Here is a 24,569-nt window from a genome sequence, read left to right as displayed (position 1 = left end):
TTTCTACAAACATAAATACTAATATAAAAAAATGGCGATTCGTGAGGCTATAATAAAAATTTCTTGAAAATATTTTGCGCCATTTGTTTTTTTCCTATGCCTGTAATCAATCGTATATGAGTATGGCAAAAGTCGCTATTATAGCCGGTCAAAGTTGCATATTCATCCAAACAAATTCGGTAAGCATTTGCTATGTATGTATATGGCCTCCACTTTTGCATGCATATGCCAGTTAGGCGCATTATATGCCAACCAAATTTTAGGACATATGATGTTATATATACGCTTGTTATGCGATTTAATGTTTGCTGGGATATATTAAATAGAAAAACAATCAATCGGAAGCCGGATCAGACAGTTAGCGGAAGTATAAATGAAAGATAAAAGATAGGGAAGAAGCACTAAAACATATGAAAGATTTGTTTAAAACTTATCCTAAACATAAGATAGTGTATTTATATGAACAGGAATTTAAAGTGATCTGTTACGGACACAGTAAAATTGAATGATATGAGCGCTTCCAGGCGCAATGTAAATTTTAATTTAGTAGCGCATTTGGCGTAATTAAAAGAACAAATTTATTTGTAAACAGATTCAGGCGAGCATATGTTTTGACTCAGCCTGGGTCTGTATGAGATAAGTGCAAGCGCATAATTTATGACGCTCACAAAAATAGGATCAGGCAAGAGAAGCCATAAAGATCATGAAAGGCAATCTTATCTACTTGAACCCGTCTTTCGGGTGTCAATAATTTTTACATATGAAACACGAGGCAAGAGTACTCGATAAGGACCACCAAGGGGTGTTTTTACGATAGGCGTAAACATGCGCAAAGCGCACTAATTTGTTTAGGTCCCGTCCTCTTCGGCGCACCAGAGATAAGCGCGAATGACGGGAGAAGCATAGGACCGCAAACAAGTTGTTACGGACCCAGTAAAATTGAATGATAGGAGCGCTTCCAGGCGCAATGTAAATTTTAATTTAGTAGCGCATTTGGCGTAATTAAAAGAACAAATTTATTTGTAAACAGATTCAGGCGTGCATATGTTTTGACTTAGCCTGGGTCTGTATGAGATAAGCGCAACAGGCGCAAATAAAAATCAATACCAGCGAAAAGGGACTGTTTCTCTTTCCATCTTTAGCTTCCAACAAGATGACCGTGCCAGATGTTTTTACATCCGAGCCTTATGAGTTTAGATAAGACCCAAGCGAGAGCACCGGGCCACCCAAGAGGTGCTAGTTTGATCAAGTGCAGCCCAGATAGGGAGCCAGACAAAAATAAATATTTAATGACGGCAATTAGCCAAGTTCGTTCCTTATCGCATGAGGACGAAGAAACCAAAAGAGCGTGCAAGATGATGTTTGTTTAGGTTTCCGTGCGGAAGGCAAAGTCTAATTGCTAACCGCATGGTCTCGCGCCTTATCGCATGAGAGCGAATAGCCGAACCAAATAGGACGCTAAACGCATGCGTTTAAGCGATAAGCGGCGTAAATTTATGACGCACGCAAATTAGGGCATATGTTTGTTTGGGACTCTACGCGGTGGCGTAGTGGAGGAAGAGAAACAGAAATTCTCAAGCTGGTAGATAAGATTAGAACCGCTCCGAACAGGCGGGTAAGAATTATCAGGCAGCCGAATTTTATTGAACCCTCTAAGTGAGGGCGAAGGACCGCAAAACAAGCGGATAGAAATAGGAGTTAGGCAAACCACGGCTCGGTTGTCTGAGCAGGGGAGGGAGATCTTTTTTCTCTCTCACAATTTTAGGCTGGGTAGGAATCTCGGGTATATAAACTTAAGATTCTTGCCCAGAAAGACAGTTCAATATTCGATTTCAAGCAGTTCAATTTCTCAGTTCAATTTCTAAGCTTCATAGTTAAGTTTGCTTAAATAAATTTAAATACAAGTAAATATCTTTTTTTTTAAAACAGTAGTGCAAATTCCATTAAATCCGAAACCTTTCACCAGCGTTGGCAACTAGGCGCCACGCATCCAAGGCCAGAGCTCCTAACAAGGAAGGAGCACAAAATTAAAGGTATAACCAAAACGACCCAAATTTTCCCATCCGAAAGTAGTTACAAGTTTCACTCGGACGGACCAATCTGGAGCCGTCTGATTCTGAAACGTATTCGTGATTACGGGAATTTTGGAAGGGGCTTAGCCCGTAAGAGACAAAAAACAAGTCCAGGGAAATAGGTTCCCTGGCTTAGCAAAGATTTGACTCCCGTGATTCTTAGGCCTCAATTGCCGACATCTAGGGAAATAAGTTCCCTAGATTAATCACGAAGCGCTCGAGAGAGGACGAGCGAAAAGTCTTGCCTTCATAGCAAGCATCTAGGGAATTTCGATTCCTTAGATTATACAAGTGGAAAAGTTCCATGCGGTAAATACAGATAACCGATATGTTTTGGTTATCTGAATAGGAAACAGCTGGGAAAAATCCCACGCTGAGAAATTCGGAGGCAGATAACCACGTGGTTTGTTATCTGTGAGAATAGAAAAGGGAGATTGTTCTCTCCCTTAAAAACATGTATATATAGTTTAAGTGAGGAAGAAGTAAGTTAGTCCAATTTAGAGGTGTGCAAATCAGCTCATCATGATGAACAGCTCTGATCATATCAGCTCATCTAAATGAGCTGTTCTTTATGAACAGCTCTTCAGCTCAGTTGTCAGTGCCGACTTTCAATTTGGGTCCCAAACTCGATAGCCACGAAGCCAGTTTGAAAATGTTAAAATTCAAATGAAATTTTTCACACCATATTATTAATTACTTGAAACACGTATTCCAGACTATTATTTACAACAGACTCGGCGAGTACAACATTTCCGACATTTTTACTGAGGCTTTACATTACAATAGAAAGTTTTCTTCAAAAAAAAAAAAATCTTATGAGATTTTTGCACCGCCTGCAAACAAAGTGTTTTTCATTGAAATAGAATACTCATTTGATGCACAGAAGTTAATTTTCATTAATAATTTGAATTTTAAAAACGTGTTCATTCTGCCTGAGAGCCAATTATTATTTTTGGCGCCCCCTAAACTGGTAAACAAAACTCAATGCCGTCAACGCGAATATAACAGTTGAAAAGACGAGGGACAAATGAAACTAAACTGATGTCTTAACACGAAGAGCGAGAGACGGTCAGTTCATTTGAATCTTACAGCTCACACACTCTCTTCAATTCTACAGCTCTTTTCTCTCCTTCATCATCATCAAAGTGAGCTGAAGAGCTGTTTGATTTTTTTTGCGAGCTGTTCCGCGTCAACTCACTTCAAAGAGTCGATTCTTCGGAACAGCTCATGAGCGGATGGCACATCTCTAGTCCAATTCTAAAAATCAAACCAAACGGTTCATAGTTCATTTTCATCTTTCAATTCAAATTAGTTCAATTCGTTAATCCAAAGTCCAAAAAATAAAGGTTAAGTTCATTTTCAAAATAGCAGATTGGTGATTCCTTAAATCCGAAACCATTCACCAGCGTTGGCAACCAGGCGCCACGCACCCAAGGCCAGAGCTCCTAACAAGGAAGTAGCTCAACCAAAAAGGTAAAACACCAAGAAACCAGGAAATATCCCATCCGAAAGTAGTTACGAGTTTCACTCGGACGACCCAATCTGGAGTCGTCTGATTCTGAAACATATTCGTGATTACGGGATATTTTCCGCCGGGCCTAGCCCTTAAGAGACAAAAAACAAGTCCAGGGAAATAGGTTCCCTGGCTTAGCAAAGATTTGGACCCGTGATTATTAGGCCTCAATTGCCTACATCTAGGGAAATAAGTTCCCTAGATTAATCACGAAGCGCTCGAGAGAGGACGAGCGAAAAGTCTTGCCTTCATAGCAAGCATCTAGGGAATTTCGATTCCTTAAGGTGGCCGTACACTGTTTGCCCGGAGGTCAAATATTTGATATTTTTTGACAGATAAGGTTTGATTTGATATTTGTACAAACACTATTTTGTTTGCCACTCTTCAATTTTCAACAGTAGTAAACAATATCAAACACCGAACATGGAAAAAATCAACTGAAATATTCAAGGTAACCTAACCATGTACCGACAGGTTCGAAGAACAGACTGAAAAAATATTTTAGGCATCCAATAATTGAATATTTGCTTGTCGTGTTTTGTGTAGAATATATTTGATCAGTACACGTTGACCAAATTTTATCTGTCTCAAAGAGTCAAATATTTGGCTTCGGTCAAACAGTGTATGAGCACCCTTAGATTATATGATCCGAAAATTGAACTTGGAAAAGCGACTCCATTTTGTTACAGCGATCCGTGAAGTAACAGTTATGAAATTGTCATAATAATTCGTGTGATACATAGGGCCCCTCGTTGTGCGGTAAAATCAACCAATTCTGATTTCCTTGCTTGAAAACGTAATATCAAACGATAACGATAAGCTTTCCTTTCCCTCGGCTTCGAAAAATGGACGATGCATTAAAAATAACAAACAAATGTAATAAGAAAAACAGATTGTTTCTACAATATAAAATGCGTTCCCTCTGTCTAGTATACAAGTGTAATAAATATATTCACGTTCATTAAGTATGGCTAGTTCTTTTCAAACGAGCAAAATTTATGTTTTTAAAATGAGATGAAAAATTTTCGTATAGAACTGATTAGCGGGTTCTAGCAATAAGTCGAATGCATAAGTGGTCTAAAGTAGACGGGATGTTTAGAAAGAAAATCTCATCAGCATGACAACCAATTGTCATTAGTGATAACAAAACATCATCTTTGTCAAGTTTCATTCGCTGCGCGACTTCAGGAGCATTCTCTTCTCATCGCTCCAGCAGAGGATTAGTTCTTTGTGATACTGCATACTGTTAACGTCTTTTAATATTTATATTGTTGCTAGTCACTTGGCAGTCGGCGTAAGAACATTCAAGACGATGACGAATTTAAGGTTTGTAATTTGTGCCATTTATATCCGGTTCTTATATCATAACCCTTGCGTGGATAGGCTTAAGCGTAAACATGTGTTGCCCGACCAAACTCCCAGCAATTCGTTGATACGCGGCGCAAAATTAAAAGAGGGCAAAGATTAAGGTGTCAAAGGCCTCGTTTTATATAGATAGAAGCGATTAAATGTGAATGTTACTCTTTCATGCTTTCCGGCAAATTATGAATATTATTCATTTCAGAAATGGAATTCTGCTAGGTTGTGGAAATCCTTTACTGGACATATCGGCGACAGTAGATGAGCAGTTTCTTGCCAACTATGAGCTGTTGCCAAACAATGCTATCCTAGCTGAGGAGAAACACATGCCAATGTAATTTTCAATTTCAAGTATGATCAATTTCTTTTCAACAAATGCCAATAAAACTAGCGTATTTGCAGCTACAACGAACTTATTGAGAAATTTAGCGCGGACTACATTGCTGGTGGAAGCGTACAAAATTCATTTCGTGTAGCACAGTGGATACTTCAGCAACCTGGGATAGCTGTGTTTTTTGGATGTGTCGGCAAGGACAAGTACGCTGAAATACTTTCTAAAAAGGCAACGGATGATGGAGTGAACGTGCAATATCAGTTTTGCGAGCAAGCTCCAACAGGTACCTGTGCCGTATTGATTACCGGTACTCAGCGCAGTTTATGTGCCAATTTAGCGGCAGCCAACAAGTTTACTGTCGATCACTTGAAGAAACCCGACAGTGATAAGCTTTTACAAAATGCAGAATATTTCTACATTTCTGGATTCTTCCTCACTGTTAGCATTGAAAGTATTATTACGGTCGCCGAACATGCACTCAATAAAAATCAACTTTTTATGATGAATTTGAGCGCTCCATTCATTCCCCAATTTTTTAAAGATAATCTCGAAAAGGTGTACCCGTATATCGACATAATATTTGGAAACGAAGCTGTGAGTGTTTAATTCTACATTTGCACCAAAGTGTTATGTTTAATAATATTTATTTTAAGGAAACGCTTACATTTGCCCAGGAACGTAATCTTGGGACAGAAGATCTGAAAGAAATCGGTTTGAAAATGTCAGCCCTACCAAAGAAGAATGAGGCTCGTGGACGAATTGTCATCATCACCCAAGGAAGTGATCCGGTGTTGTTAATCCAGAATGGTAATATCACCGAGTTTCAGGTTGAGAAACTAAACACGGAGCAAATAGTAGACACGAATGGAGCCGGCGACGCTTTTGTCGGTGGTTTCCTGGCTCAGTTAGTCCAGGGAAACAGTTACGATAGTTGCATCAAGTGTGGCATTTGGGCCGCACGACAAATCATTCAAAGATCTGGCTGTACGTTTGACGGTGTACCTGACTTTAAGCTATGAATATTCGTCTAGCTGATATTATGTGTTTTGAAGGGTTTTCTCTATCATGAATACAGCAGCGACTTAAAAAACTATATTTTCAATAAATCTTTTTTTGCCGTTAACGCATCTTCAAACTTGTTTACTCTCAACTTTGCTGGGGTGCCGTATATAGGCTGGCAATAGCAGGATCTTCCGTCTCGTATATGATTAGCACATCCCGAAACTTATCCACTAGTTGTAACAATTGTGAGCGTCTAAGATTTTCAAAGTACATTATCTCCTCGAGATGATGCTCGCCTTTAAAATACCCGGCTTGCCAGAGACGAACCATCAACGAAAGATCATCCGGATTGGACGCGGCAGGAATCTTCAAAATAGAATTGCGATCGCATTCATCAAACGCCAACAGAAGACGTTTGGTTTTGTCCTCGTCTTCCATCGATGTTATACTTTCGTCGTTATCAGTACTGGAAGCAGTTTGACCTACGCTCGAATGACTAATATTGGATCGATGACTAGCGGATGATGGTCGTGTATTCGAATTTGCGGTGAGGCTATCAGAATATAGTTCTTCCGAGAGGGAATGTTTGCGATTCGTTGGTACAGCTAGTGGTTGACTGGAGGGGTTTGGAAGAGAGCTACAAATGCTAGAGTAGTTCATTTGAAAACATCATCAGTATTATATCTAGTTTTAGTAACTTACGTGTTAAGTTTTGAAGGTTGCTGTTTACTGTTGATTTCTTGTAGTTCGACGCTGCATTCTTTGCGGTCATCGAATGGACCATCGCCGGAAACTGCTTCACCGCTCTCTTCATCGTATGAGGCGATGAACTGAACGTAAGTGTGGAGTTGCATTAGCAAATGATGCTGCAGCATCCACAGAACCATTTGAGCAAGTCGTCCCTGACGAGCTGGATGTTGTAGCGGTGTAGTCAAATGTCCAATCGAGGTAGGTAGAGAAAAATCACTGATTACTTCGAACAGAGACATTCCGGGGAACTTGGTCGAAAATTTATCCGGCAAATTGGAGTGTATGTTAAGCTGAGCGTCCGGAGCAATTACATACACATTTGTCTCACATAAAGGATATATGATGGTTGCTTTCGCCCAGTACACTAAATGACCAACCAGCTGGTACACGTGATCAATCATTAGATCCGCATCGGAAGCCATATTTTGGAGACTTTTGAGGGGATTGTAAACTTCGATTAGCTGGAGTAGCATTCGCGCCCCGGAAGGAGGTACACAATCCAATAACTCTGATGGATCTACCAGTAGTAACATTCCGTGATACGGTTTCAGTGCATCAAGGCATCGATCAATAGCTTCTGGTTCAACGACTATACCTTTCTTATGAAACTGATGTGCTTTTTGTGGGAGACAGAAACTTAGAGTAACAGATTGATTCATTGTAACGTTTAGCAATCCGGTTGTACATAGATCCTGATAAACAGTTTTTATAAACTGAGCCAATGTGCAATCTTTCAAGATGATATCGAATACATTGATGTTACCGGTACTTCCATGATTATGTTCTTGGGCTGCTGCAGCTACCTCATCCATACATGAAACCATGATTTTCATTTCGTTTGAAAGATAACATGCGCGTCGCTCCTCGTAAAGCAATGCAATACTTATTCGTTTACTCAGCTCATAGTAACACTTTACGATCGAATAGCTTGCATGAGCATGTAAAGCAAACACAATATTAACTCGAAAGTATGAGCAATTTTTCTGATCTTCGCTCTCAATCTTCATCAACGTCGGATGAGATACAAATCGTACATCGTTTACCTTCAGCTCGAATTTCTGATTGCACAATTCAGTTTTGACTGCGAAAAGATTGGCAAAAACATCATCTGATATTCCATATAGTTGATCTAGAGAGAGATGAATACATCCTTGAGTGAGTAAATAAAGGAATGATAAAGTTGAAATACCGCAACATATATTTGATGCCATGGAAGGGGTATTCTGGAGGATATCGTCGGTATTGTTGACAATCGAGTATGGTGTTTTCCGCGCTGGAGTTACACATGTTTGGAATTGCTGTGGAACAGTGTATGGGTAACGGAACAGCAATCGATCTCCTTTGCTGTCTGATTTAACCAACAAAATGCTAAGGGGATTTACTTCCATTTTTGTTACCAATTTAGCTAGAAGTATATATCAAATATGTTTCTAAATAACTTATACAAGCACTACAGCCGTGTTAAATGTTATCAAATGCAAAAGCATAATTTGACATGAAGCACAAAATAAATACAGGGGTGGGACAAATTGCGAAATAAGTGTTAATACTGCGCTGTGCGTCGCGTCGCTTTGACAGTTAATTTTGAAAAAGTTCGCTTCCTATTGTTCCTTTCGAGAATACAGTAATCGATATGCATCACATAAATTTTAATTATAGAATTATTCGTTCTATGACTGTTTGTTTCGTTTTCTTATAAGTCGATAACAAATCTACCTATGATAGCTAACGGGATGCGACGCCAAATGTTTCATAAAGGGGTGCTAGATCAGCTTACTCACATGATTGAAAGTAAAATATACAATATAAAATGTTCAGAATTGGTAACAATTTTGTTATTTTTGTTGATTGAATTTCTTTGAACCTAAACACAGAACATGCCGGAAAAAATGAAAGATTTCGAATGCTTATAACTCGAATATTTCTTACTCGATCGGAAAGATGTTTGAATCAATTGATAGGGAATATATCTACGCATCTATAGCAATTAACAAAATGTTATTTTTTTATTATATAACCAATTGGATAACTGTAAAATCTTAAGCGTTATCTAAACGCCATAACTGCCTCGTTTCGATTGGCCCGATTTACGGTTTCCCCAACACAGACTTCAAAACCATGCAGCCTTGGGGAAATCGGCATTGCAAACACCTGAAATTAGGGGACTTTTGTTCTCATCGAGATTTGTTCTCTAACACGGACCTCAAAACTTTTTGTACTCGCTTGCTTTTGTGCAGGCTGGAACATTTTTCCCGGACACGGTCTTCTAAACTTAGGAACCTGGTTACCTGGTAATGGTGCAGACACTAGAGAGGAATGAACTTTCAAGATTAAAGCCTCTATAGTATGAAAAATATAAGTTGAAGTTGTTGATTCATGCAAGCCGGAGGTACTTCTGCTCGGCATGTTTTTTTTTTGCACTCCGGAAAGTGTTTTCCTAACACGGATTACAAAAGCGGGTACGAACACAACGCTTTGGCTCGCTTATTCATGATTGCATTGAAGGATATGCCGTCATATCTTCTGCTCACTGAATTTCGTCGCATACCATTTGATGACTAGGCAAAATGTTGATAACCATTTACTGCGACAACGCCTATTGATTAAACAATATGCGTTCGACGTACATGTCAATATCGAAACTGAGTTTACTCATCAAATCATGCAAATTCGCGGTTCGATAGAAGCAAACTTCAGAGGGAAATGTAAAATACATTAATCGTTTGATAACTATTCCGTTCACATATTTTGTAAATCCTAGGCATAATACCAAACGTAAAAGATGAGTCATTAAATTTACTTGTATCGAAGAACATAATCTATCACAATGCATGAACTGACCTTACATGTCACTTGTTCAATCTTTTTACTCAAAAAAGCAAATATATTGAATTCAATTGAATTTGGAAATTGTTTCATTCAATCAAAAATTTAATCAATACAAACAAATGATTACTAAGCTAAGGTAGTGCCACGTCAACCTTGCGGTTATATCATAGATATAACCCATCCATTTTTTTCTTACAAAATTGAACACGAAAAGAAACAAACCAAAATGTCACGGGTATTGCCAAGTTTCAACCCTTTGTGGTCGTATTAAATCTGAACATGTGTGTCGTCATTGTCGAAATTATTTTTAGTTGAAAGAGCAGTGATATATATTTTTTTCATCCCATTTGTTTATTTTATTTGGGCTCATTTAACATTCAGCTGTAACAGAGCCGAATTTCACAATGTCGCCCTTTCGGCGTAAGAGTATTCCTATAATTCGAATGTTAATAGTTGGACTGTACACAGCGGGACAGTTGTGAGGCTTCCATTGTTGTGTTATTAATAGCACCAATTGCCGATATTGCTTGCTGCGCGCAGCAGGGCGTGTGTGAACGGTGAGAGGCTGGGATCACCAAGACGCGACGCGAGACAAGACAAACACTTATTGTACTTACATTTAAAAGGTTTAAAAATTACCTTAAATATCGACCGGTTTCGGGCGCGAATCTGCCCATCTACGGGACAATGTCCGACTGATTACTCGTTATCTTCGTACGTGTTGTGAAGTCGTCTGAAGGTTGATAAGTTAAGTTACTGAATACTGAATACTTAAGTTGAACAAACATGATGTGATGGGAGTAGCGGCTTCTGGGAGTTGCTGATGAACATTGATTCCCATGCGTTAAGTTGTGTTGACTTTCGGACGTATTTTATCAGCTTTGCTTTCGTCCAATCGATGTTGTGGTCAAGGCTGGTGGTGTGTACCGCTACTGCTGAGTCATTTGATTTGCTTTGATTATCTACTGCCGTTCTATGCTCCCTTATGCGTACCTTAACTTTTCGACTAGTTTGCCCGATGTATACTGCAGGGCAATCTCGCCACTTACCCTAGTGTACCCATCATAGAAGCTTTAAAAAGCTTACGCCGACACGGAACGAAGTCGTGCGCAGCCTCAACCTTCTTGTTGCCGAAGTGTGTATGAAGCCGGTCGAGATTTAAGGTAATTTTTAAACAGTTTCAATAGCAAGAACAATAAGTGTTTGTCTCGTCTCGCGTCGCGTCTTAGTGAATGTCGTGAAGTTCTTACGTAGCACAACAAATCAAAATAAAAAGCTGGGATCACCATCTCATGTTGATGTTGCGTGGATGTAGCTGGTAGAATAAAGTGCGATACACATACAACGTCACCGTCACTGTCCCGTCAACTATTCTCTTGGACTTATTTTGCCGACATCAAAATTGCCGGTGATGATGTAGTGAATACCATACGATTTCCATGTGATAATATTTGAATTTTCATTTCTTTACGTTGACTTCACGGTGACTGGACGTTGTTTGTGTATCCCACTTAACTCGCAAAGATGGTTAAGTTTGAGGGTCCTGAGTGTGAAGATCATAATCGTTCGGTTAGTAGCAGATACGCAACCAGTAAGGCTGCGAAGATACATAATTTGTAAGATTATTAAAAATAAACAAGATTTATTTGTGAACTTTAGATATTTATCTACTGAATTATGTATTCATTGTTTTTATGTTAAAATTATATATTTTTAAAAATTGTTCTTCGTTTGATATCTTTCGAATATTTTATATTTTTTTGGTCCATAGAATGCTGCACTGGTTTATGACTTTATATATCGTAAAAATGATCAGATTGGAGTTTTCCGTTTTTCATTTGAACCTACAGAACAACCCTTGTTCTTTAGATGTACAGCATACAAACATACCGACCGAAACGGTAAAAAAGGTGTGACTGAGAGAAGGCATACGACCACAAAGAGTTAGTTTAAAAAACACCTGAGTCTGCCGCTTGGGAATGTTGATAAGAAATTTCTGCTCTAACACAACAACATTAAAATTCTTTTATTGAATTAACCTTTTTATCACTTTATTATCTCAGAAAGAAACAAAATTCAATAATTAACTCTTTAGTAGAGTATTCGGTGGTCTTGAAAAGGACCGTTAATTTGCATGGTTATATCGCAACTCTCTCGTTGCCGTGAAACGCCGATTCAAGGAGTTCTGAATTTACTCTCAGAAAGATTACTCGATGGCTAGAGCGATGATAGAATAAAAACTGCCGATGACTTCTTCCATACTCTCATACTCGTATCCCAATTAGTTGCGTGTCCGCTGCTAAGCGAACGATCATGTGTTTATAACTCAGGGCCCTCAACTGACCTTCTTTGTGTGTTATTCTAGCTACCACTTCCATGCAACAATCATCATGTGACGGTAATCCCAGTCCCTTACCGCTCACATTACGATCTGCTGCATCGGTGATTGGTACTATTAATAACACAACAATGGAAGACTCATGTCAACAGTCCCGCTGTGTGTGGTCCAACTGTGAATGTTCAAACAATAGGGATATTCTTACACCGAAAAAGCGACATGTGTATCCAGTGGCGTCGAGTGAAGCATTCGCACCCGGGGCGGAAGAGTCGATTTGAACCGCCTATTCCCCGCCAGAAAAGGAATCAATCATGTTTATTCAATTTATTCATACAAATTCGGTTCATTCTGCACCCCTAAAATCGTGTGCCCGGGGGCGGTCCGCCTTCTCCGCACCAACCAGTTGACGCCATTGTGTGTATCAATAGGACAGGAATACTCTTAAGCCTAAATGGCTACTGTGTAATGTACAACAAATTATCGTTATGGCGGGTTTACATTAGGGAGATCTATAGCTATAGATGGATTTATTCACGTGAAAATAGATGTAAACGGGTGAGAATAAATATGATACACTTATTCGAGGTATATATAACTTGAATAAGTTCAGCATATGTAAACGCTTGTGAATTTCTCACTGGTGAGAAATCACTAAAGTTAGATGCAGTTCTACTTCAGGTGAATAGATTCACCGAAGATATGAATATATTCATTATAGAAGTCACGCTAGTGTAAACGGTTGATGCGATTTCTATAAATCTCATCATATTTCTTCACATGAATATATACCTAGTCTAAACCCACCCTTAGATAAAAATGTAACGAATAAATTCGGCTCTGTTACAACTGTATTACTAAATGCGCTGTAAATAAAATAAACAGATGGGAAAAAAAAGTTTCATACTTTTGCCCGGTGCAAGGGCTGAACTCACGTTGCAAACTTTTCCGATTCGCACAGCAGCACTATAACAAAAAGGCCAATTATCAACCGGCTGATAGTTACCCATAACAAATGCTGTTGAATACGCTCTGGATAAAGTGGAATCGCAAATGACATTTTTTATACTTTCGCCCGATGCAGTTTTGGTTTCCCATTTCCATAGAGCTCAGTACAAGTACTTAGTGTGCGAACGATTTGACAAAAGTTTCCAACTATACTCTAGAATACGGGCTACATTCGCTTTACGCGACCATAGTTTTTGCCTCAGAAAAACTGCTTTTTGAGTTGTCATCTTGTAGCGCTGCACTGATTTTAGTATTGTTGAGCCCCTCGTTTCTATGAGTATGAACGTCAGTTTCAACACAACTCCCGTGTGTAGAATCTGAGTGTCTTTTCATATGTGTATGTTTCGGATGAACTGCAAAGCGAATGCTTTTCCCCTTTCCGATTTCACTGCTAGTTATAATTGAGTGCCAGATGTAACTCGACGGCTCAATTTAGCCAAGACACGTCTCAGAAAAATGTCTTAGACACTCGTGTGAGTTTTTTCTAAGAAATTCACGTTTCCTTAACCGGGAGAGTTTTTGGCGGGTTTTCTTGGTATTTGAATTCGGAATCCGGCGAGCGACTCGATTTAAGCTGCGCTCGGGAGATTAAAGATAATCGCCCGAAAATGTTTGAAAAGTGGACAGATGTAGGCAAGGGGGTTGAGGGTAAGACTACGTATTATTAATATCGTTAATCATTGCGTAGTTCCGGTCCTTTTGATCATTGCGCTGATCTGAGGACTTCGAAGAAATATTCTTCCATTTCAACTTGGCCCGTGGAAGAGGCAGCAGTGTGTAGTTCCGTTTGTGAAATCGCGAGTAGTTCAAAAGGTAGTTGATACTTTTCACGCCATAGTTAGTGTAGCTCATTTGTGTTTTTTTTTCTTTGTTTGTTCTTTTTCTTTTGTTTTTTAGTGAGCGCAGTTAGCTCAATTTTAAATTTAAAATTTACTCCTCCAGTGCGTAAAAGTTCAAATTCAATTGGAGGTAAGCATTGGCTTTTTTTTTGCAAAATGTGGCTTTATGGTAAATGGCTTGTGTGTGCGCTTTTTTATGTGTTGTTTCTAGGTGGCACCACTTCTGACCCCACGTCTACGTTGGAATTGGCCCTCTCCGTCAACACGAGGGCCCCAGCAAAATTCTCGCGCTCCCGGCGGCTCGTCATCAGCGGAAGTTCATCGCTCTTCGCCGCCGTACCACGTAAATCCACGGTAGTGAGTACCCATTTTTATTTTCCTTTTAACATGCGCATGTAGGGAAATAATACTCAACACGCTAATAATGAGAGGTGCGCTATAGAGCGCAAGAACAGAAGCAACACCACACAAAAGTACACACACAATAGCCATTGAATGTGAGTGAATGGAGAAGCCATAGCATAGCAACCGCCATTACCAAATCTATTTAAATGTGCCTTTAGTGTAGCGAGCTAATTGCTATGTCTGCAAATCCAATGTTTTGATGTTCGATTCTGGAGTTAGATTAAATTTTTCTGTTATGTTATAAATGAGTTGAATTAGTTTTTTTGTCGTCACGCTGAATATTTTATAGTCTGAGTTATTTATTGGCTAGCGGTGTGGCCTAAGTACCGGCAACTGATTTTTTGTTGTTGTAAAGGTTTTGAGTCTGCAAAGAGACTCCTTTTTGTTGCAGTTAGTTGAACATTCACTCCTACGCTCCGAAGCGAGCTTCGTTGTGGACAATATTTTCGCTAATTGGTCCAGTGAGGAAAATTTGCCGAAATTTGTGGTCTGGGGATCGGCCCACGCACTCTCGGGCTTTAATCTTGTCCTCTGGACAAGCGGTGTTCGGGTTCACTTTACAGCGCAGATCAAATTGAGAAACAAACCGGGTTTGGGGGAAGAAAGAAAAACCCGCCCTGGGAGTTCGATTCTCATTGGCCGGGCAACTAAAAACACGGCGGTTGGCCTCCCTTACGGGAGTGGCGCTTAAGCCAACTGCTTGACTGCGCAGAGTCCCGGTTAGGAAGGACTCACACGCCTAGAAGGCGTGTCGGGTTACAATCTACTTTTCTCCCTCCGAATATATATTTCATCAATATTTATCCCCCCTATAACTTAAATAAAAAAAGGAATTAATATTACCGTGTATTATTGATAGATGTTGTTCGTGAAATTGTCCGCAATACGTGGAGATTAGTACTTAAATCTAGGACAGCATTTTTTATCGAAGCGAGTAAAGGTGCAAAAATTAATGCAAAGAATATAGTCCACATTTTGCTTCTAAGGCTTTGTTAGTGCTATTTGATTTTGGTACTGGCGCTGGAGTTTCTGAAGATTTGCCCGGTACTTGTCCTGCTTCTGTTCAAGGTTGGAGATATTATCGGTGCATTTCTTCAGCTCCTTATTAATGTAATCGATTCGTTTGGTTACATTTTGCTTACTCTCCTCCAATTCTTGTTTCACAAGAACAGGACCGTACAATTTATACACCTACGATATCACAGATATGGTAACCAAATATAGGATATAATTATAACCATGATTCATTTACCGTGTTGGCTGGCTTCAAAAGCTGCAATTCCTCCAAAACATTTTTGTTCTCGTTGTATTGGCCATCCAGGAGTTGTTGCTGCTGGACCAATTTATTGAATTCTGTATAAGGATATGTTATTAGAATATAAAGGCCGATGATTATAGAAATTTTACCTTTCTGTGCATCTTTATAGTTTTTCAACTCAGATTCCAGTTTACGTTGTAAGACGGCTGTTTCTTTGTCCATTTTGCTCCAAAAAAGGGAATTTTCACACAGCAGCGATTTAAAACAGAAAAACTTTCAAAGAGTTCCTATAGCGATGACCGCGATTCGGAATCTCGTGTGTGCCGAGCAGAAATGAATATGACAGCTTCTTCCGATTCAGGCTCATAGTGTATTCATAACAAGGTAGACGATGTGTGCACAGCTCTAGATACACTCAGCAGAAAAGTGTTGACATACTAAGCAATCATGTTAGGTAGAACCAAGGCGCTTGTATAAATGTATAACAGGTGTATATAGATATATAGAGACGCCTTGGGTAGAACTTAAGCAATACAAGAAACATTTGTTGGTAGTAAAACTTCTCACCCCTATTCCGGAATCCGATCGGATTTGAAATTAGCATGATGTTGCGTTCTGTATCCTGATCGAGATCGATTTTTGCATTTAGAAATCCGAATTAGGTCAACTTATATGTTCTAAAATTCGTCCTAGATTAAAACTCAATCGACAGAAGTGGCAACAGTATCTTGACGCGAAATGAAATTGTGTTTGATGATTTTTATTGACGTAGGACTACGTCTAACCGGAAGATATAGGGGGTGAAATGGAAATCTAGGCACTGAACAAGTAGGAAAAAATGCAAGATTTGGAACGCTTATAATTCGAGCATTTCTCAATAGATCGCAAAGGTTTTTGCATCAATTGATAGGAAATTTATCTACGCATCTATCATAACGAATAACATTTCATTTTTCTTGAGATAAATAATTGAATAATTGTGAAATATCAAGCATTGTCAAAATGCACTATGTGCCCATTTTTGATTGGTCCATTTTGTGCTCCTCAAATCGTACCGACCAAAACAGTCAACCAGAGCAGCAGCGAAATAGAATGAAGCACGATTGGAAAGGAAAAAGAAAAAAATGAACGAAACATTGGTCGCAGTCTCACACATGCGTAATTCTCGAGCCAGCCAGTCAGCTTAAAAATCCCCGCTCCGCTGCCGTAACGATCATTCTCATTCAAACCGTACACCACATCGGTTCGCATCACAACACATCAACAAACCAACCCAAGCAGCCATGTCTGGACATGGTAAAGGAGGAAAAGTGAAGGAAAAGGCAAAATCCCGCTCGAACCGTGTTGATCTGGAGTTCCCCGCAAGGGTAGCTAGGCCGAGCGCGTTAGTGCCAGTGCACCAGTCCACCTAGCCGGCGTTATATAGTTTCGGTCGCCGAAGTGATCGAGTTAGCTGGCAAAGCTGCTCGCGACGATAAGAAAACCGGCATTCGGAACAGAACACATTCGGTTCGGTGGACATCAAGACAACAGGCAGTTGCAGCGAGTGGCGAGTGGCAAACACAATCGCAAAACGGCATCAGGTAGCAGAAGAAAAATGTTTGTTCTTTATACAAACTGCTTTGGTGGCAAATCCAGAACAAGGCGGCATCGAGGGCGTTCGAAATGGTTTTTTTTCAAAACCACGAGTACTAAGTTTTCTAAATTGGAACCATTCCATAAAACAAGGCGCTTTTCAGGGCCTTAATGGCCCTGAAAAGCGCCTTGTCCTTCCAAAAAAGAGTTTAGGAAATACAGTTCAATGCTTTCTAAAACATTATCCAAAATAATAATAAAACATAAATTGATTTTTTCATAATTTGTTTGCCAGGATCTGATGAGTATGTGAATTTGGCAGTTGTTCTAAGCTTATTAACTATCAATAAGCTCAGGGACTTTCCTGATTATTCAATTTTCACCAATTCTTAAATTGTTTCCAGATTGAAAGTACAGTAATCTACAATTAGTTCGACATTTAGCTAATTGGACGTACATGTAATGCGACTTATTTAGTTGGACATTTTTGTAAACATAGAGATCCAAATTATGACCCCACATTGAAAGTCGACACTGTACCACTGTCATCGCAAATGTTCAATTACAGGTTAAAATCGCCTCCAATGCGACACTGAGTGGCGCTTCGGCACGTCGCATTGAATGTAATTTACTGTACAACATGTCACAAAGCTGGATGGGAAGAAATTTTCCAACTGTGAAAGCTGTGGCGAGTGGCAACAAATCGCTAAACAGGAAGGTTTAGCCGAACAGGATGGGGATATCGAGTGATAACAAAACAATAAACTCTTTACATTGAAGATAATTTTGTGATCCTGAAAAGGACCCTTTTTAGCCTGCATGTGAATCCAACGAGCGAACGAATCGTAATGAATATATTTTTTTGCCATCGCTCCCTTTTAACGCTCATTCGTTCGTCTCGTTGGACTCGCCCCTCTGGCTGAGTCTGCCGATTTGTCTCTATCCTGTGAGTGTGTACCGCTAGAGTATGAAACACGCGGACCCCAAAAAAATATCTTATTTTCTTTCAAACCGTAAACCCGTAACAAAGGAGGACAAGTTAAGGGAAAGGCAAAGTCTCACTCGAACCGTGCAGGTCTCCAGTTCCCTGTTGGTCGCATTCACTGATTGCTCCGCAAGGGTAACTAGGCCGAACGGATTGGTGCCGGAGCACCAGTATACCTAACAGCGATTATAGAGTTTCGGCCGTCGGAGTGCTCGAGTTGGCTTGCAAAGCTGCTCACGACAATCAGAAAACCCGCATCAAGAACAGAGCAGCTTCGGTTCGGCGCTCATCAAGGCAACAATTAGTTTCAGTGAGTGGCAAAGTGTTTCTTAAGTGTTCTTAAGTGTTTCTTAAGTGTTCTTCTTTCTCCGGCACGTCGCGTCAAATGTAATTTACTGAACAACATGTCACAAGCTGGATGGGAAGAAATTTTCCAACTGTGAAAGCTGTGGCGAGTGGCAAACGCAATAGCTAAACAGGAAGGTTTAACCGAACAAGATGGGAATATCGAGTGATAACAAAAACACAACACCAAAGGTTCTTTTCAGTACCATCAACATATTCATAAAGAGCAAACAGTGAACTAATCCATTTTCCAGGTAGATAGGTAGATATTCACGTAGGAGATGAAAATGAAACAATATATTTAAAATATATATTTAACAAAAGCTGTGTGTTTTTTATAGTCCTACGTCACTCCGGTTATGTCCCCGACATTACCCACCCGTATTTTTTTTTGATGAAGTTGGAGTGGAAATACTAACAAAATTTTAAAAATGGTTAAGTGAGGGTTAGAACTACGAGTTCACAGTATTTAAATAATATCAAGTAATAATTCTTATTTAGATTTTAACAATTTAGAACTACATTTGTGCCTGCTTATGTGATAGAGAGTAAATAGCTATGGATAAATCATTTTTATGTTTGTTTCGCGCCATGTTGCCACTTTTACATATGTCAATTGGGTTTGAACCTCGACCGGATTTCAGTATACAGAAGTCGATCTCGTTCGGATTGCGAAATTTCAAATCCGACCGGGTACCGGAATATGGATGATGACTGCCACGTGCTTCATAATCCATTGTCGAGAGATGTTTACAGTAAACACAAGACGAAGTTCAAATCCAGGTTCAATTGCATCATATTCCAGCCATACTTCTATGTTGTTTCAGTCGACATTCTCACTTCCTTCCTTTGGAACCACAACAGGTGAAGTGCGCGCACTGGTTTATGCATGGACAATTTCCGAATGGGTTGCTCTTCACGCTTGAAGGATTTTGTCGCTGAGTGATTGGCGGATTGAGTAGGGACATCTGCATTTGAGATACGTCCGAAAACTTATCTAGTCGCAACATACATATCAATGATTCAACGATCGAAGGGCGTATGAATGCGTTTTCTTCCATATAGATGGGAATCATCGAATACTCTACTACTCACTTCCGCGATTATTTTGATATCTATTCTGATATTTGTATTGTGTTGTGTAATGGCGGAGAAAATGTTGTTCCCGAGTTTTTGCTTTGCGCAGCTTAGCAATTTCGTGCATGCAGGCTGACAGGACACCGTTCCGCCACGCTTTCACCATACGGTAAACGCTCTGCACGTATACCAAACGTGCTCGCTTTATCGTACCTCATACTCAGGTTGACGAGACGGTATATGTGTGTTCGGTCGTTCAATCTGGGCTTGCGGTTCGACAGTTCCCCTATCTAATAGCTATACAGCTACCCAAGGTTCTGCTATTGGTTAGGCATACAAATGCCTTGCTGATATGCTGCCTCTGAGTCATGGTCAGTGGGCTCTAAGCTACCTAAGGTGTTGGCAGTAGCTGATTCGTATGGAGCGGCTGAATCAGCACGCATATTGCTGAGATTGAAATGATTCGCTTCCACTGAGTTCTATCTAGTAGGCTTCAGTTACCTCTGGTATTGGTAAGTGTCGTAACCGTAGCCGAAGACTCTACGTGTTGCACGTCTGTTCGCCGAGAAAGTAGCCAAGAGAATCTCGAACGTTTCATTTCCATTCATGTTTCTCATCGATATTCGTTCGCATGCGAATACGAACGAGGGGCTCTCAAATATGATAATTTCATTGTATTAATTCTACAACTTTTCTGTACATACATATTTCAAAATCGTGACATTCCGTTTATTTTATTCATACTTTTTTTTGTTTATATTTTTTTAATTTATATTGTTTATGTGTTCAATTCCAATCCCCTACATTTCCCTTCTTCTCTACACTGATTTATAACATTATACATAAATTTATTATCAAACCTATTTGTCTTTCTAATACATTCAGTAGAAATTAGAATTCAATCTCCTCATTATTTGTCCATTGAAACCTACTCGATTTGATTGACGTTCGAAGATACTATGATATGTCTGCTCGTTATATAATGAATTTATCTGTCAACGCAACCAGGCTTTCAAACTTCAGAATAGCAGCTCGGCTTTCTGACATTTATGATAGTACATAGTTTTTTTTCTCCTCCACCATCCAGCCATTCCCAGTAAATAAGGAACCAATAAATTTCACGACCTGATTATCAAATAAACATTTGGAATAATTCAGCTTAACATCATGCTCTCGTAGTTTATGCAACACCATCTTCAAATTTTAATGCTTAATTTTCCATAAACGAAAATGTCATCTAAATTATTCTTCACACTTACCATATAATCCAAAATAACTGGTCTTTTTTTTTTACAAATCAGGTGCATTACAAAGACCCAAAAGGAAATCTAGTGAAACGAAATATTCCAAATTCGGTGAAAAAAATTGTCAAATGTCGAGATTCATCGTCGAGTTCTATGTGAAAAAAAACGTGTTCGATAGGTTAATCGTTGAGAACCAAGTTGCTTCATTTAACTCAGCCAATATTTTTCTAAGGATGGTATAACGAAAGGTGTATTGGCTTGGTCCCCTCAAGTCTATTACCAAACGTATGTCGTCTTTACCATTAGACACAATAATCATTGATGAACAAAACGATGTATTCATGCTATCGGCGTAATGTCAGCTAGAACAATCTGTCGAGTTCTCCGTTCAACAAGATGTTTTACTACAGGCGGAATATTCGTAAAAATGTTTCTACAAAGTGGTTTCGATTTGTCAAATATTATTTTGACCGGTGAATTGTTAAATTTAGGGAAGACATAACAATCTTTCCTGTTTTGTAAGTTGTCCTTAATCTATCATTGTCTCTCATTGGGACTTCTAATCACAACATCCGGACACTATACCTCATTTCTGTTGACCTAACTAATAAAGTACGAGTTTTTCTGAGGATATGCATTTATTAATCAGAACTGGCCTATCTTCCGATATGAAAATATAAGCTCCAAATTTTGCCATTACATGGATCTTTCCAACTGAAGCATACGCTCTGAATGGACTGTCTGATTCAAATTGCATGTAGAATATTTTATGCTTGTACTGTTCCTTATTCTTCATTAAGCAGAAATTATCCTCTGTCAGTGTGCTGACCTGAGCTTCTGAATCAATGAGAATGTCACAGCACCGTCATTTGTACTCGAAATCGATGCAATCAAATGATCATCCTGTTTCGCATCATATTCAACCTGTCGAAACAATAGAAGTAAAATTTTACTAGATGCTAAAACATTACGAACATGAACCTTAAAGTGCATTTTCATTTGTATTTATTTCACATACATTCAAATAACTTCAATAACAACATAGAATGGAATAATAAGGAATTCTAAAACCAGTTGTTGATTTGTTTTATAAGGAAAGATAAACAGATAATTCATAATAATTCAACTTCAGGAACACTTACATTTTTTTTTATCTCTGGATCACCTCATGTATTTGCAATGGATGCAAATCATTTTTGAATCTGATTTATTTGTGAGTCGTTGTCTTCTGCTGATCTCTTTAATGTTTGAAAATTATGAGCATAACGGCATGCTCTCTGAAAATGACCCATTTTCCATTTTATCAATGCATACAGGAGGCAAATGATGAGCACTATTATATATCTAGCATCATTTGATGGAAGTACATTCCATTTGTCTTGTGGTATTTCTTAGCTGATCACTTCCAGAACAGACGTAGAGAGTTATAGGGAAATGTCCTGTTCGATACGGAAAATATGCACGAGTCACAGTACTTTGATAAGGTCGTTCTGGACTATACGAATTCGAAGGATATTCTGCGCTAACCGAAGCGATAACTGTACGATCGGAAACATCGTGTTTTTGCGTGAAGAATCGCGTGAAATGCGAATAGTCTCAATCTCCTGAACTGTATCGACTAAGTCGGTGAAGCTTCCTTTTCGATTCATCATTTTCAAGCAGCTATAGACAATTGAACAGTATCGCATTACTCAAAATGGCACAGTTTCGCAAAATGAATATGATTTTTGGATACAACAGAGTCTTTTTTTACTTCACTACGCTAAAATTGATTTACAAACACATTAATGGAAAAAAACTAAAAATATGTTCAATTACATTTATGTCAAATTCCGAATACTATTTAAATACTAATTTAAAAAAAAGATTTCTGCATAAGAGATCATTTGTTCATCCATTTAAAGTAGTTTTTGTAGCAGCTAACATGAACACATTAAACAAAATAGTTGAAATAACAACAAAAACAGAAAAAATCTCGAAAAAATGCTTGTTTTTACGGAAATTGCTAACGCAAATGGTTTTGAAAGTTTTTTATGCAAATGCCTTAAATTATGGGCTATATCGATACCTGTAAATGATGTTAAAATGAAGCCTATACCCCAAAAAATATTCAATATTTTTATATTTATATACATTCAATAATTTATAATGATAAAGTTTGGTAAATTTACATTTAAAAATGAAGCGTTTGCAATTTGAGACAGAACGACACTATTTTCGTTCCGTAAACTTTTTCTTGAACTTCTTGTTCAAAATTGATTCTATGAATAACATGAATGATCTCATGCACTTTGAATAATAATTGAGTTTTGAATGATGCAATATCAATTGTAAACCTAGTAAGTAAATATCAATAAATTCTAATCTCGAGCTCAACTAGCAATAAGTTATCAAATGTGAAATAATGGAATCTCAGCAGCAGGCGAGTCAACGATAAAGGAGTTTGATAAACATTGTTTTTTGGAAAAAAAAAATTATAGGAGGTTGTGTCCAAGACACGACCGCATTGTTGACGTAGAACTACGCTGTACTTTAATTCAAGTCGCTTGTTTATAACTGCGAATATTATTTTATAATGCTACGAAATTTTAGAAAAATAGCCAATCTACCAGTTTGGTCGCTCTGAAATATTTTTTTTCTTGTAGAATCATTTGACGATTATTGTTTGATAATTCATTCTTGTCTTCTCAGAACAATACATGCTCGAGATAAGCACAGTTATCATCCTTAGTGGAGAAAGTTTTGCTACTGGCAAGGAAACCAAATCACATACAACATTCCAGAACGACATTTATTTTCCTGGTGACTAAATAAACTAAATAAACTCTTCCTGTTATTCTCAACAAGCTCGAAAAGAGTAGCACTGCTTCATTATGATCAAGATTAGCGCAAATGCAATCCTAGTTGAAGGGAGTTTGGTAACTGGCACGCGAACCCAAATAAATTTATAACTTATTATAACTTATTGAATAACTTGGTATTCCCAAATAATTTTTTGATGCACAACCTTAATACCTGCTTTACCATAGCGTCAATTCAATGCATTGATACAATATCAAAGGCACCAACGAAGCCTTTATGATGACGGAAAACAAACAATGTCAACTGCTTGGAAAAAGGCTGAATATTTGTCTCAGCAGATATTCATTACTAATACCCTAGCGCAAATATTTCCCTCCCGCTATCTCCCCTCTTTCTCATCATGTTCGGATCAACATGTTCAACCGCAACAGCGCAATACGTTAAAACGTACGCACGTACACACACACACACACACACACACACACAAAAATATCCATATATCGATGGCTTGAAGCAATTACATATGCACACACTTATCTCCGTATTGCGCTCTTCTCAACAGAAGCCCTTTTTGTTAATATTGCCGGTCTAGATCAGCTTAGCTGTCATCCTTCGTGGAGAGAGTTCTGCTACCCAAGGCGCCTAGAAGTATATCCTAAGGTGGGCCAACTTGCTAAAAGCACTCTTCAGCCATCTTGGTGGTCTACTGTGTTTTGTTTGTAAACAAAACACAATACGCTAGTGCCGAAGCTCGCTCCTGATCAGTCTGTCTCTTTCACGCTTCAAGCTGATAATTCCCCTTCTGCTTTCTTCCGTACTGTTTTCATATACCGCTCC

The 24,569-nt window shown here is 38.8% G+C and overlaps 3 protein-coding genes across 4 annotated transcripts; 1 reads left to right on the top strand and 2 right to left on the bottom strand.

Annotated features, from left to right (window-relative positions):
* Positions 1-4,387: 4,387 nt before the first annotated feature.
* LOC129769953 (uncharacterized) lies at positions 4,388-6,413 on the top strand. Its single transcript, XM_055772492.1, has 4 exons — positions 4,388-4,911; positions 5,150-5,278; positions 5,347-5,872; positions 5,932-6,413. Exons 1-4 carry the CDS (start codon positions 4,898-4,900, stop codon positions 6,295-6,297), a joined length of 1,035 nt encoding a protein of 344 aa, XP_055628467.1. The 5' UTR covers positions 4,388-4,897; the 3' UTR covers positions 6,298-6,413.
* Positions 5,906-8,612, bottom strand: LOC129769952 (GATOR complex protein NPRL3). 2 transcript variants are annotated; one of them, XM_055772490.1, is made up of 3 exons: positions 8,220-8,612; positions 6,983-8,159; positions 5,906-6,917 (listed from the first exon to the last, which is right to left on the bottom strand). In XM_055772490.1, exons 1-3 carry the CDS (start codon positions 8,416-8,418, stop codon positions 6,425-6,427), a joined length of 1,869 nt encoding a protein of 622 aa, XP_055628465.1. In that variant the 5' UTR covers positions 8,419-8,612; the 3' UTR covers positions 5,906-6,424. The 2 variants fall into 2 exon arrangements, with proteins under 2 accessions (XP_055628465.1, XP_055628464.1); XM_055772489.1 differs by having other exon boundaries at positions 5,906-6,926; positions 8,220-8,607.
* Positions 8,613-15,279: 6,667 nt separating this feature from the next.
* LOC129769557 (probable prefoldin subunit 6) lies at positions 15,280-16,057 on the bottom strand. Its single transcript, XM_055771900.1, has 3 exons — positions 15,854-16,057; positions 15,699-15,799; positions 15,280-15,637 (listed from the first exon to the last, which is right to left on the bottom strand). The coding sequence occupies exons 1-3, from the start codon at positions 15,924-15,926 to the stop codon at positions 15,428-15,430; spliced, it is 384 nt and encodes a 127-aa protein (XP_055627875.1). The 5' UTR covers positions 15,927-16,057; the 3' UTR covers positions 15,280-15,427.
* Between the last annotated feature and the right edge of the window lie 8,512 nt (positions 16,058-24,569).

This window comes from Toxorhynchites rutilus, chromosome 2, assembly GCF_029784135.1.
Source record: "Toxorhynchites rutilus septentrionalis strain SRP chromosome 2, ASM2978413v1, whole genome shotgun sequence".
Classification (NCBI taxonomy): Eukaryota; Metazoa; Arthropoda; class Insecta; order Diptera; family Culicidae; genus Toxorhynchites; species Toxorhynchites rutilus.
The sequence above is the reverse complement of the archived record's forward strand: the minus strand, read 5'-3'. Positions and strand labels throughout refer to the sequence as shown.